The 25964-nt window shown below is 40.5% G+C and overlaps 3 protein-coding genes across 4 annotated transcripts; 2 read left to right on the top strand and 1 right to left on the bottom strand.

Annotated features, from left to right (window-relative positions):
• Positions 1-1180: 1180 nt before the first annotated feature.
• tatdn2 (TatD DNase domain containing 2) lies at positions 1181-6045 on the top strand. Of its 2 annotated transcripts, none has more exons than XM_035632291.2 (7): positions 1181-1419; positions 2664-2967; positions 3082-3471; positions 3556-4524; positions 4706-4833; positions 5153-5336; positions 5531-6045. In XM_035632291.2, the coding sequence occupies exons 2-7, from the start codon at positions 2671-2673 to the stop codon at positions 5669-5671; spliced, it is 2109 nt and encodes a 702-aa protein (XP_035488184.2). In that variant the 5' UTR covers positions 1181-1419; positions 2664-2670; the 3' UTR covers positions 5672-6045. The 2 variants fall into 2 exon arrangements, with proteins under 2 accessions (XP_035488184.2, XP_035488183.2); XM_035632290.2 differs by lacking the exon at positions 1181-1419 and adding an exon at positions 1646-1833.
• A 675-nt stretch (positions 6046-6720) lies between these two features.
• Positions 6721-9425, bottom strand: ghrl (ghrelin/obestatin prepropeptide). The gene is made up of 5 exons (XM_035632294.2): positions 9297-9425; positions 8024-8165; positions 7565-7645; positions 7370-7481; positions 6721-7255 (listed from the first exon to the last, which is right to left on the bottom strand). The coding sequence occupies exons 2-5, from the start codon at positions 8135-8137 to the stop codon at positions 7242-7244; spliced, it is 321 nt and encodes a 106-aa protein (XP_035488187.1). The 5' UTR covers positions 8138-8165; positions 9297-9425; the 3' UTR covers positions 6721-7241.
• Positions 9426-9482: 57 nt separating this feature from the next.
• On the top strand, positions 9483-13354 carry ccdc174 (coiled-coil domain containing 174). The gene is made up of 11 exons (XM_035632292.2): positions 9483-9634; positions 9833-9940; positions 10041-10141; positions 10233-10291; positions 10383-10533; positions 10797-10892; positions 11023-11156; positions 11258-11352; positions 11689-11833; positions 11948-12088; positions 12263-13354. Exons 1-11 carry the CDS (start codon positions 9593-9595, stop codon positions 12880-12882), a joined length of 1692 nt encoding a protein of 563 aa, XP_035488185.1. The 5' UTR covers positions 9483-9592; the 3' UTR covers positions 12883-13354.
• Positions 13355-25964: the final 12610 nt, after the last annotated feature.

Raw genomic sequence — 25964 nt, 5'->3', positions numbered from 1 at the left:
CAGTTCCTGCTGCCTTGCTTAAGGACACAGGTTTGTACAAAATATCCCTTTAACAGACAACTGGAGCACTCTACAGTACATACAGACTCTCGATATACTGTATGTTATCAAGGAAAATTTGTCCTTAAACCCTTTTGTATTATATGCCCTAGTGTATCAAGGTGCTCAAAACCATACTACTAGCAGTCTGCTAACTCCCCTGACTCAGGATGTAACTGCAGTTGTTGTTCATATTCCCTCCACGGTGCAAGCACACAGAAGGTCCAACATTAACAAGAGTTTAAATATTGTAGTTTTTATACAATGCACTTCCCTGCTGTTTCAATATTACATGTCCTTCTTTAGGCATTAATCATAACAAAACCTCACCTCAAAACATGCCACAGTACAGGAATGTCTTCAATGACCGTGCCAGAATGGGCTTCTGCTACTGAATCATGGAAAAGAAGGGCTCACCATGTGAGTAATGATCCAAGCTTTCACTATAAACAGACCATATATCTGATATTTTGCACCTTTTATATTCCATGGAAGGAATGTTGACAGTTATGAATGTATATCACAAGCAGTGCTTTTGTAAGGAACAGCTATGCATACTGCAGAGTATAGAATAGAATAACTGATGCCCCCTTTAATTCGGATCTGTTTATTCAATGGTCAGAAGACTGATGCCACTTTATTCCTTCTTAACAGGTAAAGCATACAGCTTTAGTGCCTACAAGACCCATCTGGGATAACCAAAAGTCTGACAAGAGTCACTAGGATTCTTTCAACCCTCTGTGCAGATTTCTTTTAAATTACTTTTAAAAAAACAACAACATATGATTTCAATCTGAGGTTATCATTATGAATATTGCATAACTTTACCAAGGTCAAACACAGATAAAAAGCTGCAAAGATTCATGTTTTGACACCTGAAGATTGATATGTCTGTTATCGTTTGATGGAATAAAAAATTATATTCCCTGAAATAATGTGTATAAATAATAATAATAATAATAATAATAAACGTGGTAAATCTACTGTATGCTGAAAAGAACAGGCTTGGCTGAATTGTCCCCTCCGATACATTTACCATGGATGTATTATAAGATCTTATATTATTAAATCGGATATATATTATATTGACTCATCGTCAATGACCGTGTCAACTTCACTCTGCCCACGTCACCAGTGCAAAATCGCGGAGACTTTGTCGTACGACCTAGCTGCCAATGCGGCGCCTAGCAGTTCATTCAAATAATTCTGAAATCCAATTAAAAAAATTAAAAAAAAGATACACGTTTTCAAGTCTTGTTTATTGTCCACAAACTTCATCAGCTGGGACTCGTTGAAGCTCGCCGGTGGACACTGGTTGGCTGGTCCACATAAAGTCACGTTGCGTTGAGCCGCACTGACACACCTGCGGCACCTGCGGCGGTAACTTCACAACTCTGCATCATTACTTCGTTCAATTAATGCAGAAACGTAGCTAGCGATGTGTTTGTGTGACGAATATTATTTTAAAATCTCTGTGGCAATAACTATGAGGCGTCGTCTTACCTAAGACAGCTAGAATATTGATTAACGAGTTGCAGATTGAGACAGGCTATTGTTAGCCGCTAATGTTAGCAGTTCATGTTAGCCGCTAATGTTAGCAGTTCATGTTAGCCGCTAATGTTAGCAGTTCATGTTAGCCGCTAATGTTAGCCGCTAATGTTAGCGGTTAATTGGCTGCAGTGGCGGTGCTAAGCTAAAGGCCGCATTTGTTACCGAAGCCTCACTGGTGTTTGTGCGTCGTCAGACTCACGTGCTAATGCATAGAAGAGCAAAGACACAACTGGAGAACACTGGGTTTGACATTTAATTTTTGCCACCTTCTGAATAATTAAAAATGTATCCAAAGAAGGTTTTGGTGTTGTGTCGTGGCCCAACAAATAACAAGTCATAATAGACCTGTGGGTAGCTATGTTGTCTAGTCAAAGCTACATAGTCTTGGTCAGTTAATTAAATTGTCATTATATTAAGGCTACACAGGGCCAGTCTATTAAAACCCACCATGAGCACTTATCTTGTTAGTTGATATTGTGCTTCACTGGTGCATATTCCCTGACAAAGTCACAGTTTAATTAGATTACAACAAAGCAATGGCCAAATTGGGGTTTTCAGTCGTCGGAAGCAAGAGTTCCTGAGTCAAATGAAAAGGAATAATGACAATAAGTTCATTTGGCTTTTCTAAATTGCTGTAATAAAAACGTCAAGAGAAAATAATAAGACTACGCAGTAAACACAATGAGCCGACATGTTAATTAAGATAAGTCAGTAAAAATGGTGTGATTTTTTTTTTTTAATTTTTTTTAGAGATGGACAATTAAAAGCAAATACAGATGCTGCTGATCGTGAATGGTAGAACACAATCAGCAGCTGCATGTTCACCCTTGATCACAAATCAAGACTAAGAAGTGGCAAGAATTTCTTTATCTGCTGTATAGAAGAAAATTCTGAAAATAGTACAGATTTAATGAGCATGGCTGTTGGTCATGTTTTCATTTAGTAACTGACCCAATCACAAGACAGACACATTCTATTATTGTAGTAAAGCGACAGGATACTACATTTTTTTACTTCAGGATTTGCTCAATGGTCTTTCTCTTTATATCTTGTCTACTTTCATATTTAATCAGAATCAACATGGACAGCTGCAGAAAGAAGTTGAAGTTCAAGTGGCGACGGACTGCAGTCACCTCACCCACACATCTTCAGACGAGAGATGCTGGCTCATACACGCCCTCACCCTTGAATATGTCGCCAGATAAAGATTCAAAAACTTTGCCCCTCTGTGACTCTCCGGGACCGGAGGGCCTCGGAGAACTTAGTCTGGATACTCCCAAGAGAAAAGCAGAGGTCCTTGGTAAAAGCATTCCCTCTGCACGCAAAATTAAGCTGAGGAAGCGTTCCAGAAAAAATAATGAGACATTCACAGCTAAGGTAAATCTTTATTGGAAATTTTGCTCTGTCTGTTGTCTCACATGTGCTGTCTCATGCATAATGTTCAGTGAAGAAATGACCAGTTGTTCTGTCCTATTGCACCATAACTATCAGGAAAAACCAATGGACAACTCATCCACGCAGCTGGAATCCACAGAGAGCCAGCAAGTGTCACCACTTCCATCTCACTCTTTCATCTTCAAAAAGAAAGCGAGGACACCCGAGGAGGGATCCAAGGCTATCTACAGGATGGCAGTGATTGCTGCTCTTGACAGTACAAATCCAAGACGCAGCACTTCTGACATCCCCGCGACTGATGCTGGCAGCCTGTCTTTGCTCCTTGTACCTTCACCTGTGAAGACTGAAGTGCGCAGTCCAGTGTCAGCTGACAGAACTGTCATAAATATGAACAGCTCTCTCCAGGAAGATCGGTGGTCCCCCCCCTGGGTGTGTGAGGACACAGAAGCCCAAGGTGACAGCGTGGATCCAAAAACCGATGAACGGGTAAGTCAATTAACACTAACCTTATCTTGTAGTTTTGTCCATCTAGCTAATGCTTGTAATTATTTTCCACTATATTTTTTCCAGACTGTTGTGATCGAAGACGAAGATTCACCCAAGAGTTATGGTGCTCAGGACTCTTCCTTTGTAAAGAGAACCTGTCAAGATACAGAAAATGAGACAGAATCTGAAGACTGTGACTTGTCCCTCCCGGCTCTGGAGTATATCCCAGAATCTTTGCCTTGTTTCATGACTCCACAGAACGGCTCCGCTCACGACCTACACCACCAGAGTCCTTCAGAGAATTCCTCCCACTCCTTTTTGTCCTCTATGGAAACCATTGCAGCTGAGGACATGGAGACGCCTTTCCCACGGCCACAGAGGACAGTATTTGTGTCCTTCAAGCAGCCACAATCACCAAACACTGGCCCTTCAAAGGCAACCAGAGATGAAATGAAGAACTTCTGTTCCTCTGACGTAAAGGTCTGTTTGTCTGATCCTTTTGCTCTACCACGAAGTTTAAATAGAGGAGTATCAAACCCTTTCTGGAGCTCAACAACCACACGCAGGCGGTCAGATGTAGGCTCTAACGTCCATTACCCCCCCTACTCTTTTACTCATGGTGGCACTCCTAAGAGAAGGTTTTCCCAGGGGGCAGAACCTACGTGCACTGGTTACCCCTACCTGGACAGTCAGCTTGGTTTCATAGACACACACTGCCATGTAGATATGCTCTATGCAAAGCTTGGCTTCCGCGGAACATTCAGCAGTTTTCGAAGGCTGTACCAGAGCAGCTTTCCTTCAGAGTTTCGAGGCTGTATTGCCGACTTCTGCAACCCAGGGATCATGGTGAAAGAGGCCCTGTGGGAAGGCTTGCTTAGTGAAGACATGGTATGGGGGGCATTTGGGTGCCACCCCCACTTTGCCAAAGACTACTCAAGTGTCCATGAACGCAACATACTGATGGCCATGCGACATCCAAAAGCTGTTGCATTTGGTGAGATGGGGCTGGACTACTCGCACAAAAACTCCACTAAGGCCTCAACGCAAAAAGAGGTATGGCCTAATTTGATATGTTAAATAAGTTTTTCCACCAACAGTTTTCTTGAATGAGGTAGGCATGTATTATAATTTTCAAGTGGTTTGAGTCCGACAGGCATTGTGTTGAATGGATTAACGATGTTGTAAAACAATAGTGAATTTTGTGGTTCTTGTTATGTTTTTCTGATTCTCCGAGGTGTTTGAGCGTCAGCTGCGTTTGGCTGTGGCCATGCAGAAGCCTCTGGTGATCCACTGCAGGGACGCAGATGACGACCTACTGGCCACCATGAAGAAATGTGTTCCCCGGGACCACAAAATTCACAGGTGTGTCCGAGGAAAAAAATCCGACAAATTGTTCTAAATGTTCACATCACAATTTTCTTATACTTCTTTCTCGATCAACATAAAATATAGATAGTAATTCTGTTTCATTCAGTATACATTTGTAATCCTTTAGATTTCATAGCATCAAATCAAATTTCCTTATTTGTAGTTAGCATTTCTTTCTGCCATATGTATTTAAGATGTGTATGTTCAGTATTTAGTAGCTCTTGAGGATTATAATTTCAACATTGTGTAACAGTGTAAACTGTTGCATATTCTAGTCTGTGAATTATCTTTCCTGATTGTTTGTGTTTTCCAGACACTGCTTTACAAACAGTTATCCAGTGATTGAGCCCTTCCTGGCTGAGTTCCCCAACTTGTACGTGGGCTTCACAGCCTTGATCACGTACTCCAGAGCCACCGAGGCCCGAGATGCTGTCCGACAGATCCCTCTTAACCGCATCGTGTTGGAGACGGACGCACCTTACTTCCTGCCAAGACAGGTATGTTTAGATAAAGGCCTTGTAAAACCAAAACACTGCTTTCATAGGGTCGTAGGGTCTACCTCATGTAACTATATCTAACTAATTCAAAATTGACGAAAAAACATTGGTTCTTATAACTATTGGTAGGGATTTTCAAAAGCTGTTGTACAAAAATCTTTTACCAGCTCTCCTTGCTGTCTCACTCATTACAGGTGAATAAAGATGTCTGCCGGTTTTCCCATCCTGGAATGGGCATCCATACTCTGCAGGAGCTGAGTCTGTTGAAGGGAGAGGACATGGCCACGGTCCTTGCCACAGTCCGAAACAACACCACTCAACTCTACGGAATCTGATCTTCAGAGATGACGCAGAAGAAAGAGATCTGCGTCTGTGCAGCCGGTTTGTGACACATACACATTTGTGGCTTTTTGTTCTGGATTTATCAATCCTCCATGTTGAGATGTCACAAAGCATCTTTGACAAAATAAAAGGCAAAAAAATTAATAATAAACTGACTGAAAATGTCCTACAGAGAGGCTGTACATTATTGTTTACCTGATTTATATTTTGCCATTGTTCGTCACAGAAATCAATTACCCAGAAGTTTTCAGTTGCGTTGTTGTTGCCTTTCCTTGATAAATGTGTTCTGGATGTTTGCCTTATCTGCCCAATGTGTATTCTCGTCTGATTTCTTACAGTGCAGACCTATTAAAGGCCTTTAATCCTGCTTCTTTGTTCTTTCATTCTGCTTTAATTGCGTACTCATTTACATTAAAGGTTTATTTGAGAGCACATGTAAAATAAAAAGAGTAAAATAAAGTATCTAACATGGTGAAGTAAACATGTGTAATGCTTGCCTTGAGTAAAGATGATTCTTTGTTGGAGAAAGGCAGAGGCCGAGAGAACTGGTCCATTAGCCTGCTTTGTTCCTGACGTGTTCATCACACACATTTGGCCTGAGCGCAGTTTATTTTGACAATTATTAACATGGCCGCCTCGTGACGTAATGCCATCTGCGGATCAGACTAACGGTAGATGAATGGATGTCTCTTGTATACAATGTTTCAGAGGGATGTTAGAATACATACCTTTCTATTTTTGCTACTGAAAGCCTCTTCTCCAGATTTTAGGCCAGAGGACACTACGTTCACTGTAGCATTTATCTGCTTATCAAGTGCTACACAGTGAGCAGAGGTCAGGCATGAGCAAAACAGCACTGTGCTTTTTTGTGTTTTGTTTTAGTTCCTTAGATTCAAACTAGATATTTTGCAGACTTGTGCACGGAGTTGGTAATTCAATGTTCGCAACAGGAAGAAAAATATGTCAGCCTGCGTTTGGAAGCAGTTAAACCAACTCAATGAGGGAGTTTTCATTCAAAGCTGCAGTTCAATTAGGAGGTGAATGGATTTCGTTAGGGGTTTATTTCTCTCAATGCTTGCATATTACAGAGGTATATAACATTTTCAACTTAACAGCTTCTCTCCATTATATCACCTAATGAAAGGGGGAAAAACAGCTGACTGAGAAACCAAAGTCTAAACAACTAAAGTTCTATATTTTATGATATTCAGCTTATTTTTTTATTAAGTCTGTACTTATTTGAATTCATATTCAATTGTGTTTACGCTGGTAAAGCTCCATAATAAGGTTATGTGATACACAACCATTTCTATAAAAAAAAGACATTGAATTTAAATTATTTTGTTAAATCGTACACATGGTTACAGTTTCAATCTATGATTTGTCATGTTCTAGACGTCAGTCATGTCTTTAGATTTAGTGGTACAGATTATTCAGAAACAGTGAGTAATGTTTTAAAGTTGTAAAACTAAAGGTGACAGACACTTTCAGTCAGATTTTAATGATGGTGAAACTGGAGGCAATTAGATGACAAATCTGCAAAGCTGGTCCATGGTCTTCAAGTTAGGTTGGTCTCTCTGAAACAAGATATTTATTAGAAATTACTTTTAAAATTGTAATTTCAGATTATTTTTGCTTCATATTGGCCCAGGAGAAAAAAAACACTTTAAAAAACAGGGTTTTTGGTGCACCTGCTGTCTCCGTGTTTCCCAGCACACGCCGGATGACCTCCTGCAGCAACACGCCATACTCCTCAAAGTCCTCTGCTGTCATGGTGATGCCCATTTCAAAGGGGGCACTTACCTGCACAAGAGGAGAGGAGGATTATACATTTACAGGGGTTTTGGGTGGTGCGTTGTTGTGATGAATGTATCGTTTCCACTAACTGTGATGTGGTGGTCGTCATCGGTGGGTTGATGAGGCTCCTCCATGACTTGGCGGCCAACTCTGGAAGGCTTCCCCTTGTTCTGTGTTTAAAAATCAGATTTTAACCAATTCAGTTTCACATTGGAAGATCAAACGCAGTCAGAGATTTTCTCAGGTTTGGATTCTGCTTGAAACACAATGCAGTCACTGGATTTGAAGTTCTATGATTACACTATTCCTACAGCAGACTTTAATTCTATCTGACAAAGAGAAACACATGGGTAAAACTTCAATACTGTCTGAAAAATATCAGACAGTTTCAAGAAAATAAAACAAAGTTCTTGTTATGGCATATAGAGTTCTGTTGAAAGATCACTTTGATCATGTGAGAATTAACTTTTCTTGGTTCACATTCTGTTTGTTTTTTTTAGTTTTTTTTAACATTTGTTTTATAAATGAACCTTATAAAAGAACCTTACCTGAGGTTTTTGTGAAGGGCTGAGGAAACTGGAGCCTGCACTGGTCGACTTGCACCACAAGGTCAGAGAACACAACAGAAAAACCAGCAGACACGTGTTTCTTTTCAAGAACATGGTTGAACCAAATTCTCCAATGCTCGATCTATCACAAAAAAAAAGTTGAAGTAGCTCACAGGGTTAAATCTGCTGCTTTAAATCTGACACTGATAGCGACCTTAGCTCTCTTTATATAGCCTGTCTTTCATCCCCTGTCATGCAGGTTCAAAATGCATTACATACAATGACAGGTCACTGTCATACCATGGAAGCGTTGGACTGTTCAAATGTTGAGATTGATAACAAAATAGGCATTTCTCTGTTGACCTGCCTATCTGTTGGATGATGAGGGTAATAGCATGGCAGTCAAACAGATACTGATAAAACGGGGCTGATCCACCAAATTCTACATGTGTAAGTCAACATTACAAGGCTTGATAATTACTTCATGGGATGTAATAGACGGAACTAATCTCTAATGTCGTTTGCTCAACACTGGTTTTATGTCACTACAGTTACATGATTAAGCTGATATGAAAAGTGCTGCCATCTTGGGAAAAAAATACATTACAGTACTTTATTTGGTTTTGCTATCTAAACAAAACTAAAAGCTAAAGTATAGCAGGTCGGACTGACACAGATCTTAGCTTAGCTTAGTTTATCTTCTCAGTCCTCAGTAAACAATTGCTTTAGACATGGGAATGCATGCAAACATCATACAAAAAGCTCAATATTGCATATACTGAATGGTACTTGGTCTATCTGGAATATCAAAACCTCACAAAGAACATGCATCCAAGTTGGAGGCATTTTCTTACTTACAATTAGAATTTCCATTGAGGCTTGTAGGTTTTGATCAAGTTCTGACTTGATAATGACCTTGATCTCATATTGAGAACCAGGCCTCTATTTACAGTATATGTAATTATTCCTGTGACACAGCTGAGGAGACCGTATCATGAAACATATGTTGAGAGCTGCACTCCAGAGGGAAGGACGTTGATCCACTATGAGAATATCAGTGTTAATATTCAAATATTTTCTTGAAACCTTTTTGCACATATTTGGTGTTTCACTGGCAAAGACATTTCATTTCTTGAGGCTTGGATTGGGCTCATGTTTCGGGTAAAGATCACTTTAGAAACAAAACTACAAACTAAATTTGTATGCCCGGGGATTAAGTGAATCTGTAGACCTACAGACCCTGGGCCAATACTACGAACCAAGTTCAACATACCCAGGAACCAGGATATTTCACCCCAGCCACAGACTGTCGACCCTCCTCCACTCTGGGAGACAGCTACAGGTCTCCGCGATATCATTGGAAAGTACTACACTACCCACAATCCTACAGTGTGGCAGAAACGTCTCTGATTGGTTGGAAGTCGTTCGAAAGGCAAGTTTTCGACGTCATTGGTCACGTGATTTTGATAGAACGAATGAAGCGCACTACAGAAACACCAACGAAGAAGTCCGAGTGAGGCTAACGCAGCATTAGCCTGAGTTCTCAAGTGTCGAGAGGAAATAATAAACATGGATAAAAAGAAGAAACCCTTCAACGTGGCGGCTTCATCGGCGAGTTTACTTGATCTATTAACACTTTATTGAGACCCTGTGCGGCTTTGTGACGTTTAAATGAAACGATAACGATAACTGACGTTAGCTAACTCGCGGCTAAACGACGAGCAAATACACAGAGCCGGGTCATTGTTGTGTCAGCTAACAGTTACAGGTTCTTCTCTTCTTATATTCTGGTGTTTTGTTCCCTTTCAGTTAGTGGACCTCAAAGCTGAACTGTACAGGAAGCGGGAAGAATTAAAACATGATAAACCTGGGCAAGAAAATGCTGCTGCTGGATCTAAACCCAAATCCAAAGTGAAGGTACAGTGTTTGTTTCCCCCCTGACATTTCTTTTACTTGTTTGTATAATTACAGTCATAGACCACTGATCAGCATATTCTGTCCCTGTGCTCCTGTGTAGAAACCAAATGTCTGGAGCAAACCAAACCCTGGTGTTTCAGCAAGGGCTGAGAAAGATGCAGAGCAGCTGGCCGAGGAGCAGAAAAGTCTTGATGCATCAAAGTGAGTTAAACATCTGTACAGTGTTTATTACTGCCTATACACACAGACGATCAGAACATAATTCAACTCCTCATTCCTGCTCTCACATCAGACGCAAGTTGGAGGAGAAGGCCAAACTCTACGAGCAGATGACAAAAGGAGACTTTCTAGGTTGGTGAAGTTTAAATTTACCTCTTCCCATGTCCGGTTGCACAACGAAATGTATTAATGTTGAATTTAAATCTGTCTTGTATCGTGTCAGATGAAGACACGGAGGGTCTGTTCCTGGTCGATTTCACGCAGAAGATTATAAACAAAAAGAGAGAATCACTTGCACAGAGGCACACAGAGGAACAGGAAGAAAGGGAAAGCTCGACACCTACACCTGCTCCTCAAAACCCAGACGAGGAATGGTAATGTCTGATTTAATTTTCATTGGTTTGGGTGGAGTTAGTTTTTATTTTGAATTAAAGAATAGATGTTAAACTTATTGATAAAAATATATTTTAAACTACTACCATACCACCACTCCTAATGCTACGATTTCTTCTCACAGTGACAACAGTACAAATAAAAGATATAAGACTGGATTTATTATGAAAGTATGAGTCCGGCTGACATAAAATAAGAAAAACCTTTCAGTAAACTGTTCTCCTAATTTGTTGTTTTTCTCTAGGGTGGACTTTGTGGATGCTTTAGGCCGATCTCGAAGATGCATGAAGAAAGACCTTCCAGATTTTCAGAAAATTGACCAGGACCTCAAAGGAAAAGGGTAAAAACAGTTTTCCACAATAAATAACACTTTTAGGTCGCAGGAAACCTTTTTTTTAAAGATAGAAGACAAGGTATTTGTGTCATGCTGGGAACTGCAGCTCTTTGTTGATTGTGATTCTTCCATGTAGAAAAGCCTCTGAGAAGACTTTACTCTCAGAGGACATGCGTCGCGAGCTGCAGCGGCAGGAGTGGGAGAGGGAGGAAGAGGAGGCTATGAAGAGGCCTGTTGGACCGATTCACTATGAGGACATCAGAGGACAAGGTTACTATCAAAACTCTGAATGTTTTTGAAATTTAGGGTTTGGTTTACAAGTCTTTGCTATATAAGAAAAAATAATAATTCTGTCTGTTTGTTCATCTCAGAGGCTCGAGAGCTTGGTGTGGGCTACTTTGCATTTTCACAGGATGCAGAGCAGCGCAGAAAGCAGAGAGACACTCTGGACATGCTCAGAGATCAGGTGAGCCGCTGATCTACCGTCAGAGACTGGGCTCTATTTTAACTCTCATGGTCTAAAGCACCTGGCACAAGTGCATTCAGGGTGTGTTCAAATCCACCTTTGCTCATTTAATATAAACATAATAATGTCCCTCTATCATTACCATCATTAATGGTCATTTACACCTTGTTTTCCTCAAACTGCCCCCAGATGTGACCACGCTGCTACACTCTTACAGTCCTTGTGTGCTTCTTATATTCAACGAGTACAAGCTATTTGCAGTCTAAACAGGATTAATGCCTCTTCCTGTAATGCTCGATCAATATTATTTCTCTTTTGCATCTGTCCTGTCTTCAGACAGCAGAGCAGCGCAGTAGGAGAGAACGGCTGAAGGAGAAGAGGCAGACAATCCTGCAGGCCCGATTGGCCAAGGTGAGGCAGAGGAAGATGAAGAAGACCAAGCTGGATGGTGAAGAGGAAGAGGGGAGAGAGGAGAATGAAGGTTAGAATGAACTTTTATAGAAATTCAGCTGATTGTGTATGAGTCAACTTGTAGACTGTATTCTAATGATCTCTTGAGTGATGAGAATGGATTGCTGTTAATCATTTATCTCAGGAGAGGAAGAGGAAAGTGAATTCGTCGGACCCCCGCCTCCGCCAGAGGTGAGTAGAGTGAAGAAGGTGGAAGTGGAGATCCAGGAGAGGAGGGACACTAAACCAGGAGTTCCTCATGTCAGAGAATGGGACAGAGGAAAAGGTAAACCTCATTATATAAATCTCCATATTATCTCCTCACATCATAAGTACGATGGAGTATGTTGACAAAATTTGTGAGTGTCAAAGATGTGGTTATTGTTTGGTTTTATATGCTTGCACAGGATCTCAAGATTTGATTCTTCCACAGCACTTTATTATTATTTTCTTTTTTCAGAGTTCATGTTTAGCGAATGGAAAACTCGGCGCCAGGATGAGCGAGAGTCAGAATTTGCACCTCCCTCTGCATATTTTACTGACGGGAAGAGACAAGGACCAGGGAAAAATAAAACTCAGGCGAATAAATCCAAAATGTCCTTCAAGTGGACAAAGGGCCCCGGAGGAATTTCTGAGAGCCAAGAGGAACCACAGCCTCAACCTCAATCTACTCCTGCACCTTCACCACCTCGTCAAAATCCTCCAGCTACTTCACAGCCACAGACCTCACCACAGCCCCCACCAACACCGCCCCCCATTGTTTCAGCTCCTGTGTATGCTCCCTCTTTCAATCCCCAGCATCCCCCTCCTCCATTTTATCCCCCATTTCCTCCTCCACATCCTGCTCAGTTTGCAGGTCCACCTCACTTACCTCCTCACTACCCTCCCCAGTATCCGCCCCAGTATTTCCCCCAGTATCCATCTCAGCCTCAGGCCCAGCCTCAGTCACAGCAGCCCCCAGAGCCTCAGACCCAGCCTCAGGCTCAAAAGCCCCCAGAGCCAACATACTACAACCAGGCTCAGCAGCCGCCTTCTCACAGTCTGGATGACATGTTGTCCTTCTACAGGAAGACTACCTGACCTGAGAAGAAGGTATCCAAAATGTCTGATGCAGCTGTTCTTGCAGACGAGTACGTCCTCACACAGGGAAACATTTGAATGATTTCAATCATCCACAGAACCTATTTCTTTGAATATCTGTCATAGGTTGAAGAAGCAGTATAAGGATGATAAACACAAACAGCCATTAGCACAAATTATTCATGTATAAAATATAGTTTTAAAGTAAATTAAAATGTCAGATAACAGCGTGGCTCTGTAAATCTCAGTTAATTGGCAAGCCATTACATTTGTTCTAGATATTTTTGATTGAATCATTTCTGTTTTGATATTTAAATTCTTAATGTATTCAGATGGAGCTAATGTTATACTTAAAACAACAAGGATGTTTTCCTCCTGTTATGACAGCTCAGTCTGTAATCTTGACTCATACAGGTCTGGACTTGTGAGATGAGTTTATGAATTTAATAAATATCAGGAATTTAAAGGACAATGTCTCTTTTTGTTTGTGCTTTTTTAGTCATTGTGAAAAACGCTTTTGAGTCATATTTTTGGAGTTTTTTTCTTTCAGCACTTACTCACATAGAAATCTTTTACTTTATGAAGCAATTGTATACAATAGACTATATATGAAATGAGATGAAGCCTGAACTCTGAGGTGCAGTAGGTACACCATGTTGAGAAAAACTGCTGCTCACTGCTCGTGACCAGATCAGTTGTGCACTGCCCTGATTTAATCATTCTACAGCTGCAACTATGAGGCTTTTTCATTATTGATTAATCTGCGGATTATTTTCTTCATTAAATGATTAATTTTCATGTCTGTAAATTATCAGAAAATAATGAAAAAAGTACATCACAATACATCCAAGATGATGGTTTCAGATGTCTTGATTTGTCACTTCAGATGAACGTGAAGCTGCAGCTTCACAACTGAGGAACTGGAATGATGGATGGGTGTTCGAAATTTTTACTGGAGGCCTGATTTGAAACCATTGATTGAATACCAAAAATTCTCTCAGTTGACAAATCGATTAATTTCTTCACTTTTAAGAATTTTTTACATTTTCACTTTTTTAAACCAAAAACAACTCTTCAGTATATTGCTTCATATTTCTCAAACTGAATGAGGTGGTGACAGCTGGGAAAAGGCTGCAGGGAAAGTGCGAGTGCTTTTTAGTTCATAGAATGTTAGTTTTTTTCCCTGTGAAGTAGGTGCCAGGATACTGTACTGCTGAAAGCTAAACCATTAGTAATCTGAAGTGAACCTCTTCACTGCTCCCTGGTGCCCGAATGGACACATCCTGGAGTTCTGCATCACCTCCTCCGTCTGGTCTCCAGCAGGAGGAGAAAGCCTTGCACACAGACCCAGTGTATGGTGAGTCTCAAACACTAACTATTTGAGCTTCCACCTCCAGAGAAGCGATTGACACGAGTGCTTTCTCCTCTCACATACTTATCAGTATAATTACATTGACAGCCAGTCATATTTCTGTTGGTGAGTTCATGCTATACATTTGTTCCCAGTTTGAGGGGCAGGGGCGAAAAAAAAAGGGCACCTACTGCACGACATGGGACCCCACCAACGAGCAAAAAGCTATAATGCATCAATTATGATGAAATAGTCCTATTATTCAGAAGGGCATCTAAGAGGGCACTTAAGTTTATCCCATGTAAGTGGACCTACAGTGTTTAACATAGAATTTTGAGAGACAATGTGGGGTGGACGAAAATGTTGTACATTTTAAAGTTAAATGTAAGTTACATTGGTTGAGAGACGGGAATATGTATCTCAAAAAATTGTGGAGGGGACCACAGAGACTGCTTATGTGTAGGGCCCAGAGTTTGGTGCGACACCCCTGACTACACTACCCACAATCCTAAAGTATATTAGGATTTTATGAAACGTCGTTGGAGCGATTAAATCGATCCTGTAGAATGATGACGCTGGTTCTCCAGTGATCTGATTGGTCAGTAGTTGGCACGGTGACTAGCTTTGGTCTCTATTCTCAAACTTCACGTGCTCTTGAGCAGTGGTTCAAAAACCCGAGACGTGCGAGGACTCATCCCTATAAATAATAAACATGGATAAAAAGAGGAAACCCTTCAAAGTGGCGGCTTCATCGGCGAGTTTACTTGATCTATTAACACTTTATTATTACAGGTTCTTCTCTTCTTATATTCTGGTGTTTTGTTCTCTTTCAGTTAGTGGACCTCAAAGCTGAACTGTACAGGAAGCGGGAATAATTAAAACATGATAAACCTGGGCAAGAAAATGCTGCTGCTGGATCTAAACCCAAATCCCAAGTGAAGGTACAGTGTTTGTTTCCCCCCTGACATTTCTTTTACTTGTTTGTATAATTACAGTCATAGACCACTAATCAGCATATTCTGTCCCTGTGCTCCTGTGTAGAAACCAAATGTCTGGAGCAAACCAAACCCTGGTGTTTCAGCAAGGGCTGAGAAAGATGCAGAGCAGCTGGCCGAGGAACAGAAAAGTCTTGATGCATCAAAGTGAGTTAAACATATGTACAGTGTTTATTACTGCCTATACACACAGACGATCAGAACATAATTCAACTCCTCATTCCTGCTCTCACATCAGACGCAAGTTGGAGGAGAAGGCCAAACTCTACGAGCAGATGACAAAAGGAGACTTTCTAGGTTGGTGAAGTTTAAATTTACCTCTTCCCATGTCCGGTTGCACAACGAAATGTATTAATGTTGAATTTAAATCTGTCTTGTATCGTGTCAGATGAAGACTGTTCCTGGTCGATTTCACGCAGAAGATTATAAACAAAAAGAGAGAATCACTTGTTTGTGCTTTTTCAGTTTTTTTCTTCCAGCACTTACTCACATAGAAATCTTACACTTTATGAAGCATTTGTATATAAGAGACTTATATATGAAATGAGATGATGCCTGAACTCTGAGGTGCAGTAGGAAAACATCCACCAGATGGTACTGTACACCTTCATGTTGAGAAAAACTGCAGCTCACTGCTCCTGACCAGACCAGTTGTGCTCTGCACTGATTCAATCATTCTAGAGCTGCAACTAAGAGCCATTTTCATTATTGTTTAATTTCTTCATTAAATTATGACTTTTCATGTCTGGAAATTATCAGAAAATAATGAAAAATGAACATCACGAAACATCCGACATGATGGTTTATTGATTTGTCGCTTCAGATGATTTCAAATCCCAACAATTTTCAGTTTATTATCACATTACAGAGTAATTAGCTGCAGCTACACAACTGAGGAGCTGGAGTAATGGATGGATGTTTGAGATTTTTACTGAAGGGCTGATTTTAAAGCATTAATTGAATATCAGAGTACTTCAGTCAGCAAATCGATTGATTTCTTCATTTCTAATGGGAGGTGTGACTTGGCTCTGTAGAAGTTTTACATTTTCACTCTTTTAAAACCAAAAACAACTGTCCAGTATATTGGTGACGTTTCTCAAACTGAATGAAGTGATGACAGCTGGGAAAAAGCTGCAGGGAAGGTGTGAGTGCTTTTAGTTCATACATTTTTTGTTTTTTTCCCCTGTGAAGTAGGTGCCAGGATACTACTTTTGAAATCGAATCCATTAGTAGCCTGAAGTGAACCTCTTCACTGCTCCCTGGTGCCCGAATGGACACATCCTGGAGTTCTGCATCACCTCCTCCCTCTGCTCTCCAGCAGGAGGAGAAAGCCTTGCACACAGACCCAGTGTATGGTGAGTCTCAAACACTAACTATTTGAGCTTCCACCTCCAGAGAAGAGATCGACATACTCACATACTGTACTCATCAGTGTAATCACACTGGCAGCCAGTCATGTTTCTCACTTAAAAATGTAATTGAGATCATGCTATACATTTGTTCTTGGCCACAAACCCAGGTAATATATTACCCCGCTGTTCCTGAGAATCTTTTAAAAGGAAAACTGTGTAATGTGGAGAGGGGATTTATAACAGAAGATGATTTAGGAACTTCTCTAAATGTTCATTACTGCATATCACAGACGAGAGGCTCCTAAATTACAAAGAGTAATATTTAACCAGCAGATTACAGTAAAAATATGTTCAAATGAGACACATACAAGGTCATGGTCCATGTGAGTTGCCAATAGTTAGATTTTATCACAAACTGGAACAACTTCAGCACAGATCAGAGACTAGTTTCTTTTTTACAGACATTGGCCCATTGGTGTGACAAGGCAGAAACTGGATGCCCAGAAAAATTTTACACAGCTACAAAGTACAAACTGTAAATTTAGCTATAAAAAATAAGCATGGAAGTAACAGAGGGTGGAAAAAACATAACACTGAATATGATGACTTCATTAGGGCCCGAGCACTAGAGGTGCCGTGCCCCATTTTGAGGCTGTTCCTATCACTGACACCATGCTGATGATACGATGAAGGGATACATTTAAATTTGGGGGGCTGTAGATTAATTTGATACAACTTTTTTTTGTGTCTGTAAAATCTGGAGCTATAAAGACAACATTCAAAGTGTAGTAACAAAATGTCCCTGTTTTATCAAGGGTTATCTACTCGACTATGTCCTACCTGGGAACGGGTTACTTCCTTAAGTCTCTTTGCTTTGCTTCAACTGAAACATCACACAGGTCTTTCCTTGAATCCGTACACAATTTACTGCTGCCTTAACTCCAGTGGGGCTCCGATGTGTTACGAGCGCGCTCAGACAACACACTCATCTGTAAGAAGTTTTTAATCCTTGGTGCGGTTTTATGATGCCGAGCTTCAATGACCCAACTGGGGACTGGACTCACAAACTGGGAGTGAGAATCAAACTCATAAATTGTCAAATGCAGGGTAGATGGTACAACTTTAAGTTCCCTGAGCTGGATGAATCTTTGAGATCGGAGGGTTTAGTCAACAAAACTGGTGCAGTTTCAGACTGCAGCTGTAAAGAGACAAAAATATCCTGAAGAGACAGCACTTTTAGCCGTTATCTTCTTTAAATTAGTGACATTAACATGAAAGCAATTTAAGGGTATAAAGATAATAGGTCATTAAAGATAATAGGTCATTCAGACTCGATCAATAAAATCAACCATATTGAATCAAAAGATACATTTAGAAAACAAGTAGGATAGGATAATGAGAACTAAGAAGGACTTATAATAGAGTGGAGTTGCACTTTTAATGTGAAGTTTTTTCAAACACTTTGATGATCAAAGTGAAAGAAACTTGGCACCAAAAGCGTGGTCCTATATTGGACCGTGAGATAGGATGAAAGATGTCAATGCTCATGGTCTTGTGACCAAGGACAACCCAGGCAAATAATCTGACCAACTCACGATGTGACCAAACAATAGAAACGACGCACTGATTACCACACAGATAGTTGCAAAGTTGGATGACGCACAGTGATGACATTTTATCCCTCCCCCCAAAAAAACCAATTCCACCCATGGATTTCTGATTCTGATTCCGAAAGTAATAAAAGTGGTACAAGGAGAGGTTTTGTTTTTTCTCCATTGTTTTTCCTCTATCATTACGTTTAGTACTGTGACTGCTGTGATTTCTTCAGCTGTAACAAACACTTTTGCCCACTAACCGCTAGTCTAAATCATGCTGCTATCCCTACAATGTATTAAACAGGAGTTAAGAAGTCACCTAAAACCCTCACTCAAAGAAAAGTGATCATTTGAAATCCACAAGTTATATTTTGAAAAAATAAGTGGAAATAAAAATCAGACTTCCTTGACCACAAACTTTCAATTGCGATCAGTGTCCACAGGGCAGACAACTACCACACATTATTGCCTCTGCACACACTGCTCTCTGAGAGCCCCGTTTTGCTGCTGTAGGCTCCTTTAATGGTCCATCAGTGAATAGCATCTTCCGTCAGCGTGCACCGCCACCTCCGAACTGTGAAACAATGTGCTTCAGATCGGGGGCCCAGGCCCCTCTGTCAGCATCACCCCACGGTGAGCTGTAATGAGCTGGTGTGTGCGTAACGAGAGCTAATGCCGCCACGGCTACTGAGCCACTCCTGCCACTGGGCCGTAACGCCGCATTCCTGCTGCGCTGTGTCAAACAGCCACATGTAAAACAGACTGGTGGCAGTGTGTTGATGGCAGGCCTGCTGCAGGGTCTCCGCCAGCAGCAGATGGATCAGAGAAAGAGGGACAAAGGCCCCGCGGAGTCTCTAATGACGCAATTGGCTGCCGTTCAACTCGCAACACGAGGATGGCTGAATTGATGTTGTAAATAATACCTCCGCTCTCTGTTGACCGCACATTTTTTGAACTGATATTTTGCAATTCTAGTGCTGCTACAGCACCAGAGGTTTTGTCCTGATGTAATACAGTATGTTACTTTAAAAAAAATGTATAAAGGCCAACATTCTATAATGATAAAGAATAAGATAGGAAACATGCTAATATCATTATTGTTTATGAATAGTCCAAAACAAACAGATTTTAGTCACTAGTAGTCTGTGTAGCTAACGCCTGATATATGAGTTATTCCTCTGCCATAGAGCTTTACTGTTGTCCAGCACCTTTTGAAAACACACCAGCTTTGCAAATAGAAGCTGGCAAAAGTTTGATTTACACCTGGAGCTACTGTATATGATGAAAAAAACAAGGAGGTTACAGATCTGTTTTGCTTTAACACCCAGCACTATAGCAAGCATATACATACCTGAATCTATTTCTGTGTGTGTGAAAGGTGCAGTGCATTGATGTTAACGCTCTGTGCATCTGGCCAGGTTTCAGGCTGAACTGTTTGACATGTAGAGACATGTGAGCTGTCGCAAGTGTTTACGTCGGTGGGCAGTTTGTCTCCTGGGCAGTGCGTGTGTCGTCTGACAGCCAACCCCTGCGCACTGCTGGATGGCGATATTAGCTGGGCACTGTTGACACCCCATGCACACTTGTAATGGCCTCATCAATTCTGCTCGTGTGAAAGGGAGAAAGAGAGTGAAAAAGGGAAGGAAAGTAACTGGACTCATTGTCAGTCCACTCTCACTCTCCGTCTCCTCTAAATTGGCCAGCGTGTTCTCTACCTGCAGTTAACAGATGCAGCAAATAGTCCTTCAAGAAGCGTTTGACATTTGGGTTCATGCTTCACCTCAGAGCTCTGTGGTTGCTTCATATTGTAGTTATGGATATCCAGTGAAGGAACGTCAGTGTGAAGCACTCGTTTTACTCACCCAGTATCTGATTAAATACAATTTCTTTACATTTTTAATCTCAAAGTGATTCAAAATACATGTACATATATATTGGTGTAATATTATGGAGATTTTAATGAGAAGGAGACAAATGACTTTGAAGTAATTTATATATAAATGTAAATCATGTGACCCCATCCTTCATCGAATGATGGTGGAATTACAACTTTGCACGATAAGGTGGCATATGACATATGACACAACACCCACGATGTTGAAAATACTTGTTCCTTTGGAGGTGGTATAAGAGGCTGGTTATCATTAACCAGGAATAATACATCGATCACATGATCATACATCGTACATTATGGTCTCAAGCCATCTGTCGTCTGAAAGTCAAGTCAAATTTTATTCATATAGCACATTAAAAAACAACAGGAGTTGAGACAAAGTGATTTACAATCAACACAAGATGAAGGTAATTAAAAAAAAAATAATAATATAATAATGTTAAAAAATAATAATAATTTAACAAAACCATTAAACACAATCAGGCTGAATTAAACACAATCTTAAAAAGGATGGAATTTTAAGTCAGATTTAAAATTGAAGATAATGTGACAAGATCTGTTGTGGAATGGGAGACTGTTCCAGAACGCAGGGAGATGAAAATGATGAGAGTCTTTAACGTAATCATAAAACAGAATCAGGCTAAATTAAAAACAGGATTGAAAAAGGTTCGGGTAGAGGTTTGGCCATTCTGCTGCTGTGTGACCACCTCCACCTTCTCTGCAGCGTGTGCAGCCGCTCTGCTGCTGTTCTCTCTGTTGCAGGAAACAGATTTCATGACCTTCATAAATGTCGCCTGTTCCTGTTGCAACGTTACACTGAGCTCTCGCCCCACAATGCTTTCTGCAGCGGCCTTGTTCCCACACATCTTGTACTGTGACGTGTTTCAGGATAAAAAAGATGTATCTGTACATCCACATAGCATTTATTTAAAAATATTTAGTCATTTCTTTCATCAGGGTGTGAATTTCAAGATCTCTTCCATGTATGAGACACTGCACTGTACCACTCTCCAGTCTGGAAGTTGTATAGCCAGTGAAAGTTTGGACTCTCCCCTCTCCTTCAAGTTACAGGTTTCTACCTGGGTTTAGATTCACAAGTTTGATGTATCTCTTACAGTCTACTGAGCGCTGTACTCACGACACCTTCATTACACAATTAAAACTACATTTTATGTGTCAGTCGAGCACGAGGCAGCGGCTGAATGATAAGTGAGAGCTTAAAATGAGGTGAATTTGATGGTCATATGTGACAGTGTCAGTGACTTTGCCTGAATTAGATGCTGTAAAGGGAGGAAGTATTGTTTCTTGGCAGCAGCGGTGTCACTCTTGCTCGATCCGGCATCACATGGGCAGCATTGATTGTTGGATCCAGGGGCTGTTAAGGGGCTTCTTGCATCTCAATGTGTCCGTCAGTAGAAGATTAATGACGCCTGTAAAAGAACAGACTCTGTCCCCGCTGCATTTCTCTTCATTATTAGTGAAACCTAAATGGCAGTTTGCCAAACTAAAGGAAGCATCTGATTTTAAACGCAGGGGTTCGAGCACAAACACACAACATTAACAAAAACACCAAAGCAAAAAAATGATAGAAGAACACATGCTGTATTTTCTGTCAACGAAAAGGCTTGGAGGATGATTAATGAATTGTCAAGGCAGCACAGATTCAGCCCACATGAGTCTCTTCTCTTTTTGAGGAAACTGTATTTTTATCTTGTTAAGTGATTAAATGTGTCACAAAGTCTCATCAAATTCCCTTTCATAGTAAAATTTGTGTCAGGTTTGCTGATCAAGGAATCCCAAGGTCTTTTTTTGCATTCTTCTATTAAATGTACTGTATGTGCATCACCCAAACAACACTGTCTGGTAAATACAAACACACACACAAGACTGATGACAGAGGGTCAGTTAAGGTTAATTCAATGAGGTTTTAGGTGTGTGTGTGTGCGTGTGTGCGTGTGTGTGTATATAACTATGGTCATTAAACTGAATGCTTCCCATGACAAGATCCTGATGGACGTGTTGTTAATTTCCGGCTAATAACTGTCACTTATATGATCAATGGTGATAAATTAGCTTAATGGTCAAAGCCTATGAATAAATCTCAGCGTTTTAATGTGCATCATACGGTCAAGTTCCTTTAGAATGACCAGTAAGAACCAGTTTAATTATACTGAATATACAGGTATGTCTATAACTTCGGCTGACAATGTATTAAAGACAATGTGAAGCATTATGAATCTATATTACACCATAACATCATATTCAGTTAAAGTGTTTCCTTTCAGTACAAATGGATCTTAGTTTGAGACAGAACTGAGACAAAGCTTTGTGCTAATATCAGTCCTATTAAGGTAAATATCCCCAATATAGATTATGTTTAGGACTGAAACGCATCAAGACAACCACGTGTCTATGAATATCTACTAACAAATATATGATGTTTTTTTTTTCTATAGAAATATTCTGTACGTGACAAACCTTTTTCTTTTTTTACAGCTTTCCTTGGTAAAATCTATTCCCATTGTAAACCTGTCACAAAGTTCTCACAGAAGAACAAAAACAACCCTCCAGCTGTGTTTTCTTCCTCGTCATGATGTGAGGGGAGGCTAAAATTAAACTACCATGACACAAGAGTTGGTTCCTGCATCCTATTGGTTCAAAACTCGATAGTTTACAGGATTCAGTGTTGCCAAAGACAACTCGGTTTAACAATACTTTCCCAGGATACACAAATATGCATATGTTTTTCCCCCCTGTATGTGTGTTTGTGAGTGAATGTACATGATAAAGGTTATCGCTTTGCTTGGCTGTACTTTGAAAGCAGGAATTCTGTATGAGCTTAGATTAACATCCCCTTGATTCCTTTTTGTATTTCAATCTGTCCCTACTGGAACAAAAATATGTGTCTCATGGGTCATTTAGCTTTTGGGAAAAGTAGTTTGAATATGCACTATTGATCAAAGGATAGAATATCAAATAAGACTATTGTGTTTAAAAGCTGTTTCTAAGCCACAGTGTAGAAAACATCCTAAAAGCTCTTGATATTTCACAGGTAAATGTTACTTTCACATCTTTCACTATGATTAAATTAAAAGGAGACAAACAATTAAACAAAATGCAACTGATGTAATCTCAAGTGGTGACGCATATTTTTTCTAAACCTTATATACCTGCAATTATGTTAAAACACAAAAAAGGATGAGGTCCATGTTGAACATAACTGGAATTATCCTTACATTTTTCTTGCCTACGCCCTCCCTGCTCTAGTTTTGCTGAAAGACTCGAAAACAGTCACAGGAAGGAGTATATCAAGATGGAGTTCCTTTTTAAGCCCCAGTCTTATTGTTTCACCTCTGAGCAGGAGAGAGGAGGAGACGCACTCTTTCCTCGCCTGACGCAGAAGGAGTCGCACAGACAGAGATGGACCTCTGGGGTCCCACTGCCCGTAATTGTTTTTTTTTTTTTATCCATTACCACATACATACCAAGATTGTTCAATACTGTTACTGTACACAGCTCATATATCATGGCTGTATGTATTACTGACCTGGATCTTTTACAAGCCAAACAATGAGAGAGCTCTACATGAATAAAGGATAATTTATCAATTAGGTGATCCAACTCTCTCTCACACACACACACACATTCATTTTGATTTGAAGCTTGACACTATTTGTATCTGCACATATGTACTGTCAACACCAAGACCAAAACCCTGACTAACTGATCCTCCCAACAATTGCTTTGTGTGTATCCAAAACCTGATACACTGCTTTCCCCTGGTTTCACTCATATCGCTCCAAAACTTTGTTACCATTAGAGTCTACAGCTCCACCCCATCCCTGGTGAACCAGGGTGTAGCTCTGTGATTCAACCTCCCCTCTTCGCCATCTCGATTGGTTTGTATCACTATTTTTTGATGTAGTCTTAGTGACCACCTTACAACACTGTACCCACTCAATTTGAGAGTTCACTAATACAGACCAAAAACATGGTTGAAGCTGCAGCCACAACATGTTTTTTCAAATAGCAGAAAACTTTATTGGTAAGAACACTGTTTATGGTGTCAATTATATGTGATTGTTTCGAGTCAGCAGGTAAAGTGTGTGTGTGTGTGTGTGTGTGTGTGTGTGTGTGTGTGTGTGTGTGTGTGTGTGTGTGTGTGTGTGTGTGTGTGTGTGTGTGTGTGTGTGTGTGTGTGTGTGTGTGTGTGTGGTGTGTGTGTGTGTTTCCAAGTATTTTCCAGGTTTTGTGTTGGTCTGTGTTCATCTATTAATCATAAACTATCGAGAAGACCATCACAGACCATTGTCGTTGCAAAAGGGTCAGCAAAGCAAGCAATTGTCTGGGGCCCCTGAGCTGAGAGAGGCCCCCCTGAGAGCAGCTGATTACATTAGCTCACAGCAATGAGATTCATGTGAGAATCCCCTTAGTCTCCATAGCTGTTTTAAGACATGACCCCACTTGGATATTTTCCAGAAATTTTACTAGGGGGCTGGCAGGAAAAGTTTCAGAAAATGTCTGGAGCGACATTTGCAGACATTTGCATTCTCACAGACTTCAGTGCATGTCTGAAAGTAGCTTATGATCGACTATGCACAGGAGACTGCAACGACACCATGGTTGGAAACCCTCTATCGAGACTCCATGCCACTCCCTTTCTGCCAAAAGCTTTGTAATTTTAGAAGTTTGTTTTAAGACTAGAATGTGTAAAGGTGTGTATGAGATGCCTGGGATGGTGGTTGGGAGCTTTCACTTAAACTTTACTACCTGACTAAACTTAATTTTTCAGGTTTGATGTAGGGCCCCCCCATGTTCCTTTTGCCTGAGGCCCCTGAAGTCCATTGAAACCCTTATGTCATAGACAAAGATGTTCTCATCCAGCTGTGGATTGAATATCAACCATCACTCTTTAGAGTGATGCACAAAAACAAAAAAGGAGAGACCTTCACAATAACGTTGTCTAGCCTTAACACAGAAAAACCTGTGCATGGTTCTTCGGTTTTCGAGAAAGACTGAGTGCGCTGTAGTTTGCTGTTTGGCCAGGATTAGCTCCTGTAACAGTCATTTGTAATGTGTTATAACACAAGGAATACATCTCATCATGTGGTCAGAAAATGGAACAGTTTTAGATGTGAGGTCAGTCCATACAGAAATACAGATGGCACCATTAAAAGATAGATTCATGCATTCCTATGTGTTGGGTGTGGCTCCAAAACCAACTAGGACCTTTTCTTTTTTCTCCATGCTGTAATGTACTAAGCCTCCACAGAGCCGCTCCCCATCTTTATGCGACCGTTTGTTGCTGTGATACACAGCACAGATATTTTTTTTGCATAGTAAATCTTCACCGGCTGACCACAATTCTAGAGTATAAATAGGTCCCCTTACTTCACCGCCAATGAGTCACAGCTAATTCACAGAGGGGTTAAATGTGAGCATGATGTCCATGAGCTGCTGAGGATGTGAAGTTGGGTTGAGCAGGAAACAGGGAGAGCAGTTTCCTGTTATGTAGAAAAGACCTTGTTGTACACCAATCAGACCGTCAGATGGGTGTGCGGGCAAACAGGGCTAGTTTATCAATGCAGGAGAGTTGATTTATGATCATAGATATATACTGTTTTTAATCAGAAATGATCCTGAGAAATGTTGCTTTATTATAATATCACTCACTCACAAACTACTAGGATCTGAGAATATCTTGTTTTTACTGGATCATAACTTCATCTGAACTGATGTTGTTTCCCAAAGTAAAGCAACATACATTACTTTGGTGCCACTTTCTAGTGGTTCTTAAGTGGTTTACAAGTTGTATTGCTTAATAAATCGTTACCAATAATTTATAGAGACGTTGTAACAACATTTTGTCTGGTGTTTATCTTCTATCTAATGCAG

Source organism: Scophthalmus maximus, chromosome 6, assembly GCF_022379125.1.
Source record: "Scophthalmus maximus strain ysfricsl-2021 chromosome 6, ASM2237912v1, whole genome shotgun sequence".
Classification (NCBI taxonomy): domain Eukaryota; kingdom Metazoa; phylum Chordata; class Actinopteri; order Pleuronectiformes; family Scophthalmidae; genus Scophthalmus; species Scophthalmus maximus.
The sequence above is the reverse complement of the archived record's forward strand: the minus strand, read 5'-3'. Positions and strand labels throughout refer to the sequence as shown.

Excerpts from the sequence above, each read along its gene's own strand:
- tatdn2 (XM_035632290.2), top strand. The coding sequence starts at position 1,796 with ATGCATAGAAGAGCAAAGACACAACTGGAGAACACTGG. Across the intron at positions 1,834-2,663 it reads ACACAACTGGAGAACACTGG|AATCAACATGGACAGCTGCA; the intron begins GTTTGACATTTA and ends ATATTTAATCAG. Across the intron at positions 3,472-3,555 it reads ATCCAAAAACCGATGAACGG|ACTGTTGTGATCGAAGACGA; the intron begins GTAAGTCAATTA and ends TATTTTTTCCAG.
- ghrl (XM_035632294.2), bottom strand. The coding sequence starts at position 8,137 with ATGTTCTTGAAAAGAAACACGTGTCTGCTGGTTTTTCTGTTGTGTTCT. Across the intron at positions 7,646-8,023 it reads GCCCTTCACAAAAACCTCAG|AACAAGGGGAAGCCTTCCAG; the intron begins GTAAGGTTCTTT and ends TTTTAAACACAG. Across the intron at positions 7,482-7,564 it reads ATGACGACCACCACATCACA|GTAAGTGCCCCCTTTGAAAT; the intron begins GTTAGTGGAAAC and ends CCTCTTGTGCAG.
- ccdc174 (XM_035632292.2), top strand. The coding sequence starts at position 9,593 with ATGGATAAAAAGAAGAAACCCTTCAACGTGGCGGCTTCATCG. Across the intron at positions 9,635-9,832 it reads TCAACGTGGCGGCTTCATCG|TTAGTGGACCTCAAAGCTGA; the intron begins GCGAGTTTACTT and ends GTTCCCTTTCAG. Across the intron at positions 10,292-10,382 it reads GACAAAAGGAGACTTTCTAG|ATGAAGACACGGAGGGTCTG; the intron begins GTTGGTGAAGTT and ends GTATCGTGTCAG.